Below are 20,028 nucleotides of genomic sequence, written 5' to 3' on the forward strand. Positions count from 1 at the left end.
AACAGACGGACATGGTTATATCGACTTAGAATTTTATGCTGATTATAAGGTTTCCGATGTGTTACAAATGAAATAACAAACTTAATTATACCCTCCCAAAATGTCACGTCATCGACTTGCAAACTTAATACCTGGGTTTGATTCCCAGTTCGTATTTCAGTTGTGAAAAACTTATCCACTAGTAGTATATTAGGACACGCAGTTCGGGATGGTTTAACGCACGACGGAATTTTGGCTTGTAGTTGCATTAAAATTGAATCGGGCTGCACTTATTGGATATTTAAGATGCCTCCTCATTATCTTCTGGGGAAGGGTATACAAAATTTGTCGCAGACGAACAAATGCTGTATTCAATTATTTGTTACTCCATTCGTTCGAGAACTGTTTTCCCATATCTGCGATAAACAAATTCAATAAAAGTCTACAGTTGTTAATGTTCATCTTTATCTTGGAAATAAATTAAACAAATGTAATTAGTTTTTATTGTAAGTAAGTAAAAATACCGATTTTTTATATTCTATTTTTATGCAACACTGAGGTTCGCAATTTCGAAATGAAGTTCGAAAGTTGTACCGCAGACCTAAACATCAAAATGATGGTTATTGCGTGGGACATCCCAATGCAATGACGAATAAGATAATCTATAGCCTGAACTGCACACGCTTTTATCTGAGTGGCAATGAATAACCACTCTCTGAATATTGTATTAAACATAACAATATAATGTCAAAATATCACCTGAAGTGTGAAGAACAATAAGGCAATTGAAGCCGATAAATAACAGTCAAACTATTTTTCGCCGAAAACTATAATAATCCGATATTTGGTAATGGAATTTTTGTACCCTCAGCCATTAGGCTAAAGAGGGTATTTACACTTTGATACGACCAAAAATGTGCCTCATCGAAATAATGGTTTTAGACCCCAAGTATGTTTGTACGATATCCGTTTCAGACAATTTGGAGTAGATCTTGCAATGTCCGTCTGTCTGTCTGTCTGGCTGGCTGGTGCGCACGATAACTCTCGAACGGATCAATCGATTCGGTTTAAATTTTGGGAATCGAAATATTTTGTCCAGATTCGATTTAAGTTCGAAGATGGGTAATATAGGTCCACTCCTTCAGGTACCTCCCCCACAAATGTTCAAAAATTGTCGCAAAACTTATGCGCACGATAACTCTTGTAGGGAATAACCGATTTGGTCCATACCTTGCACATCGTGTAATTTCTACCAAACTTAGATGAGGTTCCAATATGGACTAAATCGGTCCACTCCTTAGGGTACCTCCCACACAAAATTTCGGAAAAGTTCGGTTTAGGACCTGGTCTCGAATCTCTTTGATTTTTGTTTACGCAAGTTGTATTCGCTGTCCTCTATACGACGCTATAAGTTTCATTAGGGTCAAGTCCATACTTCCTCAGAAAATAGCCTCAAAGTTACAAAAAAACCTATGACACCGTGTGTAGTGGTTGGAGAGCAAGATAACTCTCGAACGGATGCGCCGATTCGGTCCAAAATTTGGCTTTCGTAATATTTTGTCCAAACTTAGTTCAAGTTCAAAGATGGATTATATCGGTCCACTCCTTCCGGTACCTCCCCCACAAAAGTTCGAAAATGTTGGGAAAATTTTTGTGCGTACGATAACTCTTGAAGGGAGAAAACGATTTGGTCCATACTTTGCACATTATGAAATTTCTACCAGACTTAGATGAGGTTCCAATATGGACTCAATCGGTAAACTCCTTCCAGTACCTCCCACACAAAATTTCGGAAAAGTTCAGTTTAGGACCTGCTCTCGAATCGCCTTGGTTTTTGTTGTAACATATTGTATTCACTGTCCCCTATACGATGGTACAAGTTTCCTCAGGGGCAAGTCCATACTTCCTGAGAAAATAGCCTGAAAGTTGAAAAACAAACCCTATGACACCATGTTTATGGCTGGAAGCGCAAGATAATTCTCGAACGGATATGCCGATTCCGGCCAAAAGTTTGGCCTTCGTTATATTGTTTCCAAACTTAGTTTAAGTTCGTAGATAAGCCATATCGGTCCACTCCTTCAGGTACCTACCCCACAAAAGTTCAAAAATGTTCGGAAAAATTGTGCGCACGATAACTCTTGATGGGAGTGACCGATTTGGTCCATACTTTAAAAATTCTCATAATATCTACCAGATATAGATCAGGTTCGAATATGGACTATATTTGTCCACTCCATCCGGTACCTCCAACACAAAATTTTAGATAAGTTCACTTTAAGACCTGCTATTGAATCACTTTGATTTTTGTTGAAGCAACTTACATTTGCTGCCTCAATTACGATGGTAAAAGTTGTTTCAGGGGCAAGTCCATACTTCTTGAGAAAACAGCTCGAAGGGTGTAAAAACCCCCTATGGCACACCCACGGTCTATGTCGGTCCATTCCTTTAAGTACCTTTTCCGCAACATTTTTGAACTTTAATCCTAATCAACATTTTTGTCGGTTCATACGACCAAATTTTGAAACCCCCTAAATACATAAGATTTTTTTGAAAAAAGTGTTTCAATTTGCACAGGCTGAGGGTATATCTCCGTCGGCAAAGCCGACTGATACTTTTTTACTTGTTTTTTTTTTTTTTTTTTTTTTTTGAGAAAAGTTTAAATACATTACTGTAGCGTTTACACGTAGTTAGCTATATTATTTTTCCTCAGGTACTAAAATTTAGTGACATTTTAATTTTAGTGGAGTAGTGGAGTGTGAGGTGGAAAGTCGTACAACTCGTTTTCCCCCACACAAACCTAGCAATTGGAGACAGAAGGCCAGGAAGGCTGTTTAAGTTATTGTTTATTTTTGTTATTATGAGTTAGTCTATTTTGCCTATTAACGAAGGACTGTTTTTTTTTGCTCCCGAAATAAAAATGTAGAAATTACTTGTGTTGTCTTGTTGCATTTCGGGGGTACCGTGGGGGAAAAAATGCTCTCATAGGGAATGAACGAAAGTAAACAAGGTACCGTTGCGGCGATGACACTGGTCGAAGAGAGCCAGTGCAGCGGCAGCGGTGGCGAATTCAGTAGCTGAGAGAGAGGTCGACAGCGGGAAGCGGCCAATTCGCCGCGACAGCAGAGGCTTAAAGAAGATTTGCACACGGGAAAGGAGTCAGTCTGTGACGAACCCTGCCCCCCCTGAGTATATCCCAGTAACAGGCAGGAAACGTGTCGTTACAGTGGCGCCCGAGCAGGGACTTGAGAGGTGAAACAGGCTGTCAAAATACAGTTTACGATTCAAGGAGATATATTTTTTAACCGAACATGGAGGACACCCTACGTGTATCGTGGGCGTATAATCTACGCAAAGAAGAGCTGGTGACGTATTTGGCGGAATATAATCGCGACACCAGTGGAACAGTCGAAGAACTGAGGAAACGATTTTCTCAATTTCTCGGGGAGAAACATGAACCGAAAGCTCTAGCTAATCTCCTCATACTCCAGGGAAAGCACGAATCACCCTCCAGATCAAGTTCACCGGGAAGATCGCCAGCCATAAAGGTAACAACCCCAGAAGGCACGGAGATATTCCCTACGAAAGGGAAGCGCTCATCGGAAACCGCTCAGGAATCGTCCCGTGGTCAACTGGGTTTGGTAATGCGAGGCGTAGCGGAACAGGTCCGGAAATGGAACGTGTCGTACGACGGGGAATGCGAGCCATGGGAATTTCTGGAAAGGTTGGAAGAACTCGCCATAATGCACGAGGTGGATCGCGACCTTTTACCAGCATTAATGCCAGAAGTTCTTGTAGGAAGGGCCCTTATCTGGTTCCGCAACAACAATAAGGGTTGGAAAACGTGGCGTGACTATAAACAAGACGTGTTGAAATTTTTCCTACCCAGACGATACTTTGAGCAGTTGGACGATGAAATTCGCAAAAGACGACAGAAACCTCGAGAAACGTTCAAAAACTACACCCTTCACATGCAAAATCTGATGAGACACAGCGACATGAGTGAGGAGGGAAAACTGGAGAGAATTTTCCGAAATGCATTGGCGGAGTACCAGTGGTACATACGGAGGCGAGATTTCCATTCATTAAACGATTTGTTGGAGATGGCTGAGGATATGGAAAGCATCCCGGCCTTGCCCACACAGCCCCGAGAACAACATCGCCGACTACAACCAGACGAAAGCCAGCAGCAGCCACTACCCCAGATAAACCCCAGAACTGCCTGTAGACGCTGTAGTCAGAACGGCCATTTCGCATATAACTGCCAACGAGAACAAGTAATTTTCTGTTGGGTGTGTGGTCGGAGAGACGTCAGAACAATCCGGTGCTGCCGTCGTCTCCCGGGAAACGAGGAACGGGCTCGTATGCAAGGAGGGGTTACGAGTCCGGAGGAGCCGCCGTCCCGACAATAAATACGTCCCTCCGTTTAGATACCACCCGCTTAGTGGCAGCCGTCACCATCGGAGGACGACGGGTGGATGCTACCGTTGATACCGGGGCTACTCGATGCTTCATCAGTGAGGAGTTCGCGCGTTCCATAACTAATTCTAGCCACGAGCTTCCGGAGCGGTTGGTGGTAACTCTTGCTGACGGCTCCCAACGACAGGTCGACCATGCCCTGGAAACTGACATCTGGATTGGGAACAAGAAGATCAGAGGGAGATTGCTGGTGATGGAGGAGGCGACGGAGGACGTGATCCTTGGATTGGACTGCTTAGTGAAGTGCAATGCGGAAATCACATGTGCAGGATTGACGTGCAGATTTGAAGCGAAGGTAAGTGAGTCCAGCAAAGTGGATGAGTCGATCAGACAGTTAACCGCCGCCGAGGGCCGGTCGGAACATCGCGATGTCGAAGCCAATCACGGGGTAGAGGAGGCCTATGATCCCATTCCGTGCGGTAATGTAGTTTTGGGTGATCACGCTCCTGAAGACCAAAGGAGAATACAAAGGTTTCTGGAGGGGGAGTTACAAAAGTTTAGGGAACTACATGGACCATCTACGGCGGCCAAACACAGAATTGTATTGACAGACGATCGACCGTTTAAGTTGCGGTACGCTCCGAGGAATCCGGCCATGCAGGCCGTTATCGATGGAAAGATCAACGAACTGTTGGCCCAAGGGTACATCGAGCCATCGGCCAGTGCATACAGCTCCCCGATAACATTGGCGAAAAAGAAGAATGGTACGTGGCGGTTATGTATGGATTTTCGGCATCTGAACCGGAAATCCGAACCTGATGCCTACCCGCTTCCTCGTATCTCCTCGATCTTGGATAGGTTAAGAGAAGCCCGTTATGTCAGTAGCCTGGACTTGAAAGACGGTTACTGGCAGATCCCAATGGACGAAGGAAGCAAGAAATATACGGCTTTCACAGTCGCTGGAAGGGGACTTTACCAGTGGAGAGTCATGCCGTTTGGGTTACACTCTGCGCCCGCAACGTTCCAAAGAGCCCTGGACAGCGTAATCGGCCCGGAGTTGGAACCGCACGCGTTTGCGTACCTAGATGACATAATAGTCATAGGGAAAACATTAGATGAACATTTGGACAACCTGGCCGAGGTCTTCCGCAGATTACGAGCGGCGAATCTGAAGATTAACCCGGAAAAGTGTGACTTCTTTAAGCGGGAAACTAAGTACCTGGGACACGTCATCAGCGGAGAAGGTATACATACGGATCCCGACAAAGTGGCCGCCATTCAGGAGATGCCAGCCCCCACAAACATCAAGGAGTTACGAAGATTCTTGGGGGTCGTCTCGTGGTATCGCCGATTTGTACCCGAGTTCGCAACCCTGGCGTATCCGCTCACATCACAGCTTAAGAAAGGGAAACATTGGAAGTGGACGGAGGAGCAGCAAACGGTATTTGAGTTGCTGAAAGCAAGACTGACACATGCGCCGATACTGGCTTGCCCGGACTTTGGCCGCCCGTTCAAACTACAAACAGATGCCAGTGATCACGGGTTAGGTGCAGTCCTGACACAGGATTTGGAAGAAGGGGAACGCGTTATAGCTTACGCCAGCAGGACACTAAACGGTGCGGAACGGAACTATTCGGCTACCGAGAAGGAATGTCTGGCCATTGTTTGGGGGATACGGAAGATGAGGCCGTACCTGGAGGGGTATGAATTTCTGGTGGTGACGGATCACCTGTCGTTAAAGTGGCTAAACTCGATCGACAACCCTACCGGGAGATTGGCAAGGTGGGCCCTAGAATTGCAGCAGTATAAATTCACGGTCCAGTACCGAAAAGGCAAATATAACGTCGTCGCGGACGCTTTATCTCGACAACCCTTGGAGGTGCTACAAAGGGCGACAGTGGAGGCCAAAGAATCTTGTCCCTGGCTGCGAAAGAAAATGGAGGAGGTGAAAGCTAACCCACAGAAGTTCTCGGATTTCGCCATCGTAGATAATCAGTTGTACCGACACATTGCGAGGCACCCGAACGATGAAGATACCACGCCCTGGAAGCTCTGCGTAGCCACACATCTGCGGGAACGCGTATTAAATGAGAATCACTGCCAACCGGCCGCCGGACATCTGGGAATCCGGAAGACCCTACACCGAGTCCATAGGCGGTATTACTGGCCAGGCATGTCGAGAGATGTGGCAAACTTCGTGCGGAGCTGCAAATTGTGTCTAGAATTTAAGGCAAGTCAGGCGGCTCCTGCAGGTGAAATGCTGATTAGTGTACCGGAGGAACCATGGGCGTCGGTGTGTGCCGACTTCGTTGGACCATTGCCTAGAACGAAGCATGGGAACACCGTGCTCCTGGTTTTTTTTGATCGGTTCTCGAAGTGGACGGAACTAGTGCCCCTGAGAAAGGCTACGGCGGAAGGAGTGGTGAGATCCTTCAGGGAGCGGATATTATGCCGTTTCGGAACGCCCAAGGTGTTTATCACGGATAATGGCAGCCAGTTCACTAGTCATATTTTGAAGAAGTTTCTGCAGGGTATCGGAGTGCGCCATCAGTTTACAGCCCCATACACCCCGCAAGAAAACCCAACCGAAAGGGCAAACCGAACAATCAAAACAATGATGGCCCAGCTTGCACATAAACAGCACAATCGATGGGACGAGTGGATCCCTGAGATGACACTCGCGTTGAATTCCAGTATCTCAGACACAACGGGTTACAGTCCGGCGTATTTGGTACAAGGCCGAGAGCCGCGGCTACCAACTGCCTTGTTTGACGAAGTGGCACTGGGGACTGGCACGAAACAAAGCGATCCCGTCTCGAAAGCTAATGAGATGCAGGAGATCTTTCAAATTGTAAGGCACCATCTGGCTAGATCAGGTGAGGACCAGCGCCGATATTACAACTTGCGAAGACGGCCATGGAAACCACAGGTCGGTGACAGGGTGCTCGTCAAGCAACACCCCTTGTCCAAGGCGGTGGACAACTTTGCCGCAAAGTTAGCACCCAAATATGGGGGACCATTCGTAATCGTTGATTTCCCTTCGCCTGTTATTGTTCGCGCGAAGAGTTTACAAACCGGCGACCAAAGGAATGTGCACTTGAGCGAACTCAAACCCTACCCCAATCCCGAAGTCCCTAATCCTTCCACCCCCGCAAATGGGTAGGGCTACGAATAATAATTTCTTTTACTTATAGGTTGGCGAAGAGACGAGACCGGAGGATGAAGAACAAGCCACCAACGAAAGCCCATCTCAAGGAGCGTTGGCGCCAGCTAGAATGTAGCGGGCTACGGGTGAGGTTGCAACGCATTACATCCCCACCACGACGCGAGGAGGCCGGTATAGCGGAAGCAGCTCTGCCCCCATGTTGTGTAGTTGTGCGGCGGTTGACCGAGATTGAGATCACCGAGTATCTGAGTGGAAACACGAGCAACAAGGAACTCTACTGCCCAATCACGTCGCCGGTCTCCTCGGTGATTGAAATTTCCAGCGATGAGGAACTCCCTTTGATCCCACCCACGCCATCGCCCAATTTGTCCCCACAAGAGCCGGAAGTCGAAAACAAGTCTCCCGTGGCACCAGCATCGCCGATTATAACCGAAAGGGAGGATGTTTGGCTTCAACCGCTCTCTACCCCGCCAAGGGACCACAACAACGATTGGCCACCACGCACCAGCTATTCGCCAATCAGCACCGAATCGGAGCTCGAGCGGTCATTGTTGGGATTGGGACAAAGATCCTCCACGTCCGCGATATCCATCTATACCTCATCTCCATCCGCCGAGTCGAGTTCCTCAACGGCGCCCCAAAGGCTGAGTACCCCGGATACAACCTACGACGACGTACTCATCCGCAATGAGCCGCCAAACTTTGAATGTAGAGCCCACTTAACACCCTCAACAGTCAGCCAGTTGAAGCCATTGGTGGATAAGGCTCTCAAGGTGCATCGTCCGCACAGCCGCTATAAGACGGTGGTATTTCTTCCGGATGGGCAAGCCTTCCGAATATATATCAGTCGCCGAGGAGAAGCAATCGTAATTCCCCGAGAGAGGGGAGCAGTGTGAGGTGGAAAGTCGTACAACTCGTTTTCCCCCACACAAACCTAGCAATTGGAGACAGAAGGCCAGGAAGGCTGTTTAAGTTATTGTTTATTTTTGTTATTATGAGTTAGTCTATTTTGCCTATTAACGAAGGACTGTTTTTTTTTGCTCCCGAAATAAAAATGTAGAAATTACTTGTGTTGTCTTGTTGCATTTCGGGGGTACCGTGGGGGAAAAAATGCTCTCATAGGGAATGAACGAAAGTAAACAAGGTACCGTTGCGGCGATGACACTGGTCGAAGAGAGCCAGTGCAGCGGCAGCGGTGGCGAATTCAGTAGCTGAGAGAGAGGTCGACAGCGGGAAGCGGCCAATTCGCCGCGACAGCAGAGGCTTAAAGAAGATTTGCACACGGGAAAGGAGTCAGTCTGTGACGAACCCTGCCCCCCCTGAGTATATCCCAGTAACAGGCAGGAAACGTGTCGTTACAAACTTTAAGGGAATAACATCGAACAAAGTACGTACTCACAGAGTGCCCCCTTTCAGTCCACATATACTTTTGTACGCCTACACCATAATATGGAGGGTATAATTAAATTTGTTATTATGTTTGTAACACATCGAAATATTCATCGGAGACCCTATGAAGTATATATTCTTGATTAGGGTAAAATTCTAAGTGGATATAACCAAGTCCGTCTGTCCGTCCGTCTGTTGAAATCAAGATACAGCTCGGAATTTTTAAGATAGAGCTTTGTAATTTGGTACAGAAGTTTCTACTACTCCTAGGATGTTTGGTATTGAAAATGGCCTATATCTGTCCACGTTTTGATATAGCCGCCATAGAACGGTACCACCCGATATCGGTATTTTGAAGGTTTTAGTCACAATGTAACACCGACATGGCTAAAATTTAGTACTTAGTCTCCGTCAGTGGTATACAACTTTCCCTCCGAAATTTATCGGTATAGGTCAACGCCGTCATATATCCTCCCATAGAATGGTACCTCCCGATTTTCGGTATGTTGAAGGTTTTAGCCTCATTATTACACCGAAATGGCTGACATTTTGTTAGATCGGGTTCGATTATGGACTATATCGGTCACCTCCTTCGGGTACCACCCACACAAAAACTCGAATAAAGTGGAGCTTAAGAGCTCCTCTCGGTTGGTTTTGCAATTTTTTACAGTAAGTTGTCCTTTACGACGGTACAATTTTTTTCTTGCGCAAGTAAATACATCCTGAGATATTGACCTAAAAGCTCCAAGAAACCCTGACGGCACCAACCAAAATGGCAAATCCGCAAGATAATTCCCGCAGGGAGTTTCTGATTGGTACAGGGGATTGAAATATAGACTATATCGGTCCACTGCTTCGGGTACCTCCCACACAAAATTCGGATAAAATGAAGTTCAAGAGCATTTTGATTCTTTTTTTTTCAGTAGGTTGTTTGATCGGCCTCATTTACAATGGTACATTTTTTTCGGAGTAAGTGAATCGTTCCTGAGATAATGGCCCAAAAGCTCAAAATGCCAGCTATTGTGCACGATAACTCTAAAACTTTTTCAAATGTTTCGTTCAACATTTTTTTTAACGGAATTTAATATTTCGAGTCCTTTATGAGGAAGTTTGGTTACAAAAAATGTTTGGTGTATACCCATGATTTGGTATAGCTCCACATTACGGTACATACTGATTTTTAAGCAAGCTCGTGATACAAAATCAATTTATTTTATATACGGCATAATTATAGTGTTTGGTGTGGTTTTGCTGTTTTTTTCTTGGTTAGTGGCTGAGGGTATTTCTCCGTCACCACAGCTGACTGATACTTTCTTACTTGTTTTGTAACCGTTTTCCCCTATGAATTATAGCTTTGTAACACAAATAAAAATTTTTTGAAATAAACGAGTTTTTATATCAGTTATATGAAAAAAAAAAAAACAAAGGGCATTTTCTAATTTTTAAACAAATTTTAATTATTTTTTTTTTTTTAATAAATAAATTAGGAAAATATTATTTTTTTATTCTTATAGATTATTCATTAGGTTTTTTAACTATTAAAAAATTTTAATTTTTTTGAAAAAATTAAATTTAAAAAAATTAACATTTTTTATTCTTATAGTTTTTTTTAGTAAGTTTTTATTTTGACCATGAATTCCTCTGCAAATACCAGACCAATTTGATCGTTTATATTTTATCGGGAAGCTGATTGTGTTATCTGTCGGACAAAAAAATATGAAAATATCTCTATCGGTTCAAAAGCTACACAGTCTTGACTAGGAAAAACGACCCTAAACCACTGTGCGGCGTAAGTATTCCCCTGCTGATTGAACCGCCTAACACCAAAAGCTAGTGGCAACCTTTCCAATATCGTTTGTTTATAAACAAACCACCGAGCACATTTTGTTTTTTGTTTGTTTTTTTTTTGCTTATCTCTTCGTTACAATAACAACAATTAATTAAGATAACCATTTAACGATTTAACGAATCTTATCAAATTGTAAAACTAAACTGGTAGACTAACAACAAAATTGATAAAAAAAAACACACACAGACACATATATTACAACTGCAATTGATAAAATTGTTTGAATGAAAGAATGAATTCGAATTTGTGTACTGCGAATCAGTTCAGTTATTCGAAGTTTCATATTGGCTGCCATGAAAAATGCTCTACATAAGAGTGGTGATTGTTCTTTTGGCAACCATTGAAATTCAACGCAGTCAAACAGCTAAAATCTTGTCCATATTTGGTCATCAAGGTCCTTCACAATATGTTTTTGTTGAACCTCTACTGGTGCGATTGGCAGAACGTGGTCATTTTGTAACATCAATAACTAATTTTCCACAAAACGGGAAACATGACAATTTACGATCGATTGTTGTAAGTGAAAATGAATATTTATATGAGGGTAGGGTATTACATTGACGTCTTTTGTAGATTTTGAGTTAACAGTTTTTTGTTTTCATTTCAGCTAATCAAAATTTTACAACTACACGTTTTGGTAAAGATCACTTTGATGTAAATGGAAAAATTTTCAGTAACGGTTTTCAAATTGGAAAAAATATTATTGAAAATTCGCTGGTGCTCCAAATGATGGAAAATGAAAAATTTGATGTCATTCTTTTGGATTTAATATTTTCGGAATCTTTATATGGACTTGTGCAGCATTTTGAAGCACCCATTGTGGGTATATCCACAATTGGTTCGACATTATCGGTGGATGCATTAATGGGTAACTCAGGACCACTTTCATATGTGGCCAGCTTAGCCCTAACACAACGCTATAATGAAAATATGGATTTTAGGCAAAGATGTTTAAATTTGCTGTCATTTATTTTCGGAACAATATATTACCACTACGAGTATATGCCAGTGAACAGGAAGTTTTATCGGCAACATTTTCCCAATGCCACAAAAACCATGGAAGACATCCAACAGCAATTTGCCTCGATATTGTTAAATGATCACTATGCTATCAGTACACCAAGACCCTATGTTCCTAATATGATAGAAGTTGCCGGTTTACATATTCCGGAAAATCCAGAACCATTACCCCAAGACATAACATCAATATTAAATAATCTCGATTCTCAGGGATTTATTTATGTTGCCATAGAAAATCTTTTTCCTCACAATATTATGAAAGCCCTATTTAAGCAATTTGAAATGCTAAATGAAACGATTGTATGGAACGCTAAACACACACCATCCTCAGTTTTACTAATACCCGCCAATGTTAAAATATTCACCAATTTCTCGCATTTTTCAATTCTTGGCCATCGAAATTGTAAATTATTAATATCCCATGGCAGTCATTTAAGTGTTATCGAAAGTATACATTATGGGGTGCCAATTATTGGTTTAACAAATGCCAATGGAAACCCAGGTGAACTGTTCAATCCTGTGGACAAAATCGAGACTGGCGTTACATTGAAAATTGGAACAAAATCATTACAGAATAATCAAATATATCAGACGATACTTAATGTTCTTCAAAATGATACATATATAAAATTGGCGAAATTAAAATCCATACAATTTCGAGATCAACAGAATACACCAATGCAGAGAGCTATATTTTGGGTAGAATATGTTATAAGGCACAATGGCGCTGATCATCTACGTAATTTGGGGCAAAATTTGAACACAGTGCAATTTTATAATATAGATGTTTGGTTATTTATTTGTTTAATAGTATTCGTAACATTGGTTATTTGTTATTACATTGTTAATGTGATCTTAAAATGTTTGAGGAAATTTCATACAAGAAAATATAAAAATGAGTGATTGATATTTATTACTATTATCTTTCTTCAATTCACTTTAGTGGGTGACCCCACATGTAAAGCCCATACAACGTAATTATACCATACAACACAAGGTGGAAAGGACATTATAAGTTTGGCCATATGGTACACCGAAATTAGCCGATAGCCTTAGATGCTAGTGCTATTTTTATATAATTTTATTGTAATTTTTTATTATAATAAAAATTTGAAATAAATAAAAAAAATACCGAAATTCATATCTCGACGAGATAAAGCTATTGCGAAATGTGTGTCCGTTCGTCCGTCCGTCAATTCAAAATTGTAATCACGCTACCGGCCGTATTTATGGACCAGTCTTCATTAAATTTTGTATGGAGGTCGAGTTCAGACCAGAATTGACCCCTATAGTTTATTTCTTTTTATTTTTTTAAATAAATATTACAATAAAAATTAAAGTAAGGGTTTACGACAGAGAAGTAACTTGCAATTTAACGTGATGATCACATACTATTTAACGGGTTAAATGGACCAGAACTTTTGTGTGAAAATTGGTAAAGTTGTTAATGAAATGACTATATGTTTATTCCTACAATCTATGTTAAACCCACGCACAGTGGTCCCACTTGTATGGGAAGGTGCGACAAAAAATATTTATAATCGTCGGATCAATCTGATTTTTTCATCTTTAGCCAAACAAGTGACTAAAGGCTATAGTCGGTACGGGGCCGACAATGTGATACGCTACACCACTACCACTGTACATAATCTTTTGATTAAAGTGGACAAAAGGGATGTATTACCGACTATTGCGATATCTCTATTATTTGACCACCTACGCCAATCTGCTTTGCATAATTTTAAAGATGAATTTTCTTCTTTCTTAGTCAGGCTTTGCTTTTAGAAGGTCCCCAACCAAAGGTGTGATATCTGCCATTATTCTTAAAACCGCAAAAATGAAAAGTTGGGTTCTCTTAGCGACTAATGCAATATCTTCGTTGTTTGACCACTTACAACAACCTACGTTACATCGTTGTAAAGGTGATATTTTCTACTTTCATTGCCAGGTTGCTTTTTGCTTACCCCTTATAGACTCTGAGATATTTGCTTTGAAATAAAATGTTGACTTTCCTCCGACCATGACCAAAATCAATAGGCTTCTTTTCCTGTGAGATCCCCACTAACCGTCGAAATTTCGTGTCGATGCGATCAAAATTGCGACCTGTAGCGTGATTTCAAAAAAAAAAAAAAAAAATGGAAAAATGGAATGTATTACCGACTATTGCGATATCTCCGTTGGTAGGTCACCTACGACGACCTAGTTGGCATCATTGTAAAGATGGGATCGTTTACTTTCATAGGCAGGCTTTGCTTTTGGAAAGTCCCCAACCAAAGCTGTGATATTCGTCATTATAATTAAAATCGCAAAAATGAAAATTTGGGTTTTATTTGCTACTTTTGTGATATCTTCATTGTTTGATCACCTACGAACCTACTTTACATAATTAGAAAGGTGATATTTTCTACTTACACTGTTAGGATTTGCTATTGGTATACCCCATATAGAAGCTGATACATTCGCTTTGGAAAAAACCGTTGTCTTTTTATGCAAATAATTTTTTTGCCATTACGACCCCTAAATATTATCCGACCATCACCAAAATCAATAGGCTTCTTCGTCAGTGAGACCCCCATTAACCCTCAAATTTTCGTGACGATCCGTGATTTCCAAAAAAATTGAATAATGGTATGTATTACCGACTATTTCGATATCTCCGTTATGTGGTTACCTATGCAAACTAGCATCATTATAAAGATGGGATCTTCTACTTTCATAGTCAGGCTTTGCTTTGGAAAGTTTCCAAACAAAGCTGTGATATTCGTTATTATGATTAAAATCGCAAAATTGAAAAGTTGGGTTGTATTTGCGACTATTGTGATATCTTCGTTGTTTGATCACCTATGACAACCTACTTTACGTCGTTAGAAAGGTGATATTTTCTACTTTCATTAGCTTTTGATATACCCATTGTAGATGCACAGATATTCGCTTTGGAAAAAACGTCGTCTTTTAATCCACATACGTTTTTTGCCCATTCCGACCCCTAAATATTATCCGACCATCACCAAAATCAATAGGTTTATTCCCCTCCGGACCCCCATCAACCTCCAAAATTTCGTGAAGATTGTATCAAAATTGCGACCTGTAGCGTGATTACAAGGTTTAGATGAACAGACGGACGCACGGACACACGGACACACATAGCCAGATCGACTCAGCTCGTCGAGACATTCATTTTGGTATATGGTAAATTTCTAATTTCCTTTACAATTACATAGAAAAAAATTAAAAACATTTTTGGCGAGCACATCCGCCACTTTTGGTACATGGATTACGAAAACAAGTAAAAAATTATCAGTCGGCTTTGCCGACAGAGACATACCCTCAGCCTGTGCAAATTGAAACACTTTTTTCACAAAAAAACTTATGTATTTAGGGGGTTTCAATATTTTGGTCGTATGAACCGACAAAAATGTTGATTAGGATTAAAGTTCAAAAAATTTGCGGAAAAGGTACTTAAAGGAATGGACCGACATAGACCATGGATGTGCCATAGGGGGTTTGTGTAAATTATGGACCATACATTTTGGGGTAGGTACCTGAAGGAGTGGACCGATATGGCTTATCTACGAACTTAAACTAAGTTTGGAAACAATATTACGTAGGCCAAATTTTGGCCGGAATCGTCATATCCGTTCGAGAATTGTCTTGCGCTTCCACCCATAAACATGGTGTCATAGGGTTAGTTTTTCAACATTCAGGCTATTTTTTCAGGAATTATGGAATTGCCCCTGAGGAAGCTTGTACCTTCGTATAGGGGACAGTGAATAAAAGATGTTACAACAAAAACCAAGGCGATTCGAGAGCAGGTCCTAAACTGAACTCTTCCGAAATTTTGTGTGGGAGGTACTCGAAGGAGTTTACCGATTGAGTCCATATTGGAACCTCATCTAAGTCTGGTAAAAATTTCATAATGTGCAAAGTATGAACCAAATCGATTACTCCCTTCAAGAGTTATCGTACGCACAAATTTTCCGAACATTTTCGATTTTTTGTGGGGCAGGTACGGGAGGAGTGAACCGATATAATCCATCTTTGAACTTGAACTAAGTTTGGACAAAATATTACAAAAGCCAAATTTTGGACCGAATCGGCAGATCCGTTCGAGAGTTATCTTGCGCTCCAACCACTACACATGGTGTCATAGGGTTTTTTGTAACTTTCAGGCTATTTTCTCAGGAAGTATGGACTTGCCCCTAATGAAACTTACAGAGTCGTATAGAGGACAGCGAATACAACTTGCGTAAACAAAAATCAAAGCTAGTCGAGACCAGGTCCTAAACTGAACTTTTCCGAAAATGTGTGTGGGAGGTACTTGAAAGAGTGGACCGATTGAGTCCATATTGGAACCCCATCTAAGTTTGGTAGAAATTACACGATGTGCAAAGTATGGACCAAATCGGTTATTCACCACAAGAGTTATCATGCGCACAAAATTTGCGACAATATTTGAACATTTGTGGGGGAGGTACCTGAAGGAGTGGACCTATATGGCCCATCTTCGGACTTAAATCGAACCTGGACAAAATATTTCGATACCCAAAATTTGAACCGAATCGATTGATCCGTTCGAGAGTTATCGTGAGCACCAGCCTGCCAGACAGACAGACGGACGGACATTGCTAGATCTACTCAAAATTGTCTCAAACGGATGTCGTACAAACATACTTGGGGTCTAAAACCATTATTTCGATGAGGCACATTTTTGGTCGTATCAAAGTGTAAATACCCTCTTTAGCCTAAAGGCTGAGGGTATAAAAACAGTTTGTATGAAAAATCCAAGTTGCCTTATTTTGCCTCTGTTTACCAATTCACATTATTTGACTGCCTCGTGTAATTATACCATACACCACTATGTGTATACCCTCCACACATAGTGGTGTAGGGTATAATTACACGAGGCAGTCAAATAATGTGAATTGGTAAACTAAACTATATGTTGGTTTTGGCCAAAAAGTTTGTAACGCATCGAAATAATGGTCGTATACAAAAATGAATGTCTCGACGAGCTGAGTCGATCTGGCTATGTGTGTCCGTTCGTCCGTCTGTCCATCTAAAACTTGTAATCACGCTACAGGTCCCAATTTTAATCCGATCTTACCGGAGGGGAAGAAGCTTATTGATTTTGGTGATGGTCGGATAATATTCAGGGGTCGGAATTGGCAAACAATTATTTGGAGAAAAATTCAACGTTTTATTTCAAAGCAAATATCTCCTCTTCTATAAGGAGTATATCAAAAGCAATACCTGCTAATGAAAGTAGAAAATGTCACCTTCGCAAGGATGTAACGTAGGTTGTCGTAGGTGGTCAAACAACGAAGATATCACAATAGCCGCTAATAGAAAACATCTTTCATGTTTGCGATTTTATTAATAAAGACGAATATTACAGCTTTGGTTGGGGACCTTAACGTGTAGCGTCGCAATTTTGATTGGATCGTCACGAAATTTTGGGTGTTAATAGGGATCCCACAGAGAAAAAAATCTATTGATTTTGATGAAAAAACTTATTTGGAGAAAAGGCCGACGTTTTATTTCAAAGCGAATATCTCTCTTCTGTAAGAGGCATATCGAAAGCAAAACCTGGCAAGGAAAGTAGAAAAAATCATCTTAGGTGGTCAAACAACAGAGATATCGCAATAGTCGGTAGTGCATCCCTTTTTCCATTTTTTGTACAATCACACTACAGGTCGGAATTTTGATCAGATCCTCACAACATTTTTGGGATTGATGGGGGTCTCGCAGAGAAAGAAGCCTATTGATGGTTGGCGTACATCCCACATTTCCATTTTTTATTTGAGTTGTACTGACAATGCACTTAAATACGTTCAATAAAGACATTCAGAGCAAAGGCGCTAAGCTATCCCAATTTTAATATTTTGAATTTTACCAGTTATGCACAGGGGTAGTGGTATAGGGTAATCGGCCCCGACCCGACTATACCCTTGGCTCACTTCTTTTTGTTAATACGTTGTTGATAACATTTCAATTGAGCCGCACATCGAATCTGAAATAATTTTGCAGGTAGCTATTGCCACTATCTGAATAGGAGTGGGATATTGTTGTTATGTGCATGGTAAATTCAGCCTACACGTTCGGTGAATGGTATATCACCATAATATGAAGGAAACACTCAAGTTAATGTTTGAGCCTGTATGCGTGCAAAGTGGTGCAAAAATGCAATACTTTAAGATCCCATTTCTACTTAACTAAAGAGTATATTGGGAGTTTATTTTATTCCGATATCTGTGATAATCTAGAAGTAATGGCCAATTTTTTAAAATTGCAAAACGTTTCTGAATTGTTCCATGGGATCTTTTTTCATGTTTTTGGCAGTTTGTGTCATATGGAACAAGTTTTGTCACATTTCAACAAAACCACTTTTATTCAATTGTGTTCCACCTCCCTTAAGTGAAGTGCTACTGTGGAGTTGAAAATTCAGGGTTTTCAATGAAATATTTATATAAGAAAACAAATACAATAAGGACCATTATTATAGGTCTCCTTAGCATAAGGTGTTGCCTCCACTTAACGCAATTTTTTGTGGTAAATATTTCGATCGGGACAAAATGGACTGATTTTATTCATTTCTAATGTAACAAAATAACTTTAAACGCGTTTTTCTCAAAATAACATTTTTGTAGTCGGTGTCCAAAATAGTTTCCGGACGAATGAACGTATATGCGTATAAATTTGGGGGGCTTACATGAAAATCTTGTCCTCAAACGAGGGAATTTTTCTGTTTAACCTATTTTTTGGGTGTTAAACTTAAATTGTGGTTTTCATATAACAACACATATTCAAAAAATATTTAGATTTAAAACCTAATATTCTTCACTTTTTAAAAAACAATTTGTTCCATGTCAAATTGTTCGTAGCTTGACAAAATTGGGCGATTTTTTGTCACGATTTTTGGTCGAAACAACTCGTTTTTGTCTCTGTTTGTTCCAAATGGAATTGAAGGTTAGCCACACTGCTGAAATTTAGTATTTAGTCTTCTTCATAAACGAAAGGAAACTAATTGTTCAATTTTACTTCGATACAACTCCTGGTGGAGGGTATGACATGTTCGGCCCGGCCGAACTTACCGCCGTTCTTACTTGTTTGACATTTCAGAGTTTCAGTTAGCGCTGCTAAATGTACGGTTTCGGCTTCTGTAAGCCGTTGAACTAAACTTAATGATTTGTTGGGAATTTTTCTCTGCAGACTGATTTTCTGCCGATCTGCTCGTCCCTATATGTACTAAATAAATTCAACAGTTCATAAAACTAACACCTTTCTGTAAAGTGTCCGGACATTTCAATTTTAGATTCGTACCTTTGGATGTGAGAATTTTGAAAATATTATCGTTGTCACATGTTTCTGTCGATTATTCTGTTATATGGCATTTATCCTCCCGATCCTCCGATTTCATATTACATTCAATTTGGTACTTCGATCAATATCATATTGCGGCTAGTCCGTTGAAAATATCGAAAACAATGGTGTGCAAGTGCGTTTTCTATTCCTTCAAATTTAAGCCATTTCGATTTCATAATGTGGCCAAAACCTTCAACTCGCGGGTTTGCTATTTTCAGTATCAACACTGCCAGGTGCCATTTAGCATTTCCATTGGAAACTTTGATATGTTTTAGCATAAACTTACTCAGTTCAGTTTGACGTACGACCATATGTTGCGTTATTTACAGGGACCTCAAATAATCACTTTCCTAACAAATAGAATTTACTTGTGAACATTTTCTTCCGATCAGTTTCATTACCTTGAACAGGGATTATAGCGGCAAGAATTAAACTTAAATCTTTGTAAGATGACGAAGGATCATCCTATAGCACTGGTTTAATGAATTTAATCGTGGCCGACGCTCGCTTAAAATCGAAGGTCGTTCAAAAACGGCCGTTGTGCCACAAAAAATATAAGCCGCGCGTGAACGGATAATGCAAGATCGCCATGATATATACCGTGAGATAGAGACATCCTTTTGCATTTCTTCCACCAGCTAACATTCGATGGTACATGAACAGCTGATCAAAAAATGGATTTTTCTCGTTGGATCCCGTGTTGACCAAGAAGTTTCGAAAAAATACGATCGCGGTGCTTCAAAAGACGTTCATAAATGGTCCCAGGTGACGACTCAGGGAACTATGCGTATGAGCCTGAAAAAATCGACAGAAGCGACTGTAAAGCGTTCAAAAACCATAATTTAGA

The 20,028-nt window shown here is 41.0% G+C and overlaps 2 protein-coding genes across 3 annotated transcripts in view; both read left to right on the forward strand.

Annotated features, from left to right (window-relative positions):
• LOC141404982 (semaphorin-2A-like) overlaps positions 1-20,028 on the forward strand; it is a 439,686-nt gene that overhangs the window by 79,764 nt on the left and 339,894 nt on the right. The gene's annotated exons all lie outside the window — the stretch shown is intronic.
• LOC141387419 (UDP-glucosyltransferase 2-like) lies at positions 11,060-12,726 on the forward strand. Its single transcript, XM_073957071.1, has 2 exons — positions 11,060-11,343; positions 11,407-12,726. The coding sequence occupies exons 1-2, from the start codon at positions 11,100-11,102 to the stop codon at positions 12,720-12,722; spliced, it is 1,560 nt and encodes a 519-aa protein (XP_073813172.1). The 5' UTR covers positions 11,060-11,099; the 3' UTR covers positions 12,723-12,726.

This window comes from Musca autumnalis, unplaced genomic scaffold (assembly GCF_047663935.1).
Source record: "Musca autumnalis isolate F117 unplaced genomic scaffold, ASM4766393v1 scaffold_5, whole genome shotgun sequence".
Classification (NCBI taxonomy): Eukaryota; Metazoa; Arthropoda; class Insecta; order Diptera; family Muscidae; genus Musca; species Musca autumnalis.

Bases quoted from the DNA above. Each gene is read 5' to 3' on its own strand.
- LOC141387419 (XM_073957071.1), top strand. From the start codon at position 11,100: ATGCTCTACATAAGAGTGGTGATTGTTCTTTTGGCAACCATTGAAATT. The intron at 11,344-11,406 runs GTAGGGTATTAC...TTTTCATTTCAG, and splicing joins AAATGAATATTTATATGAGG to CTAATCAAAATTTTACAACT.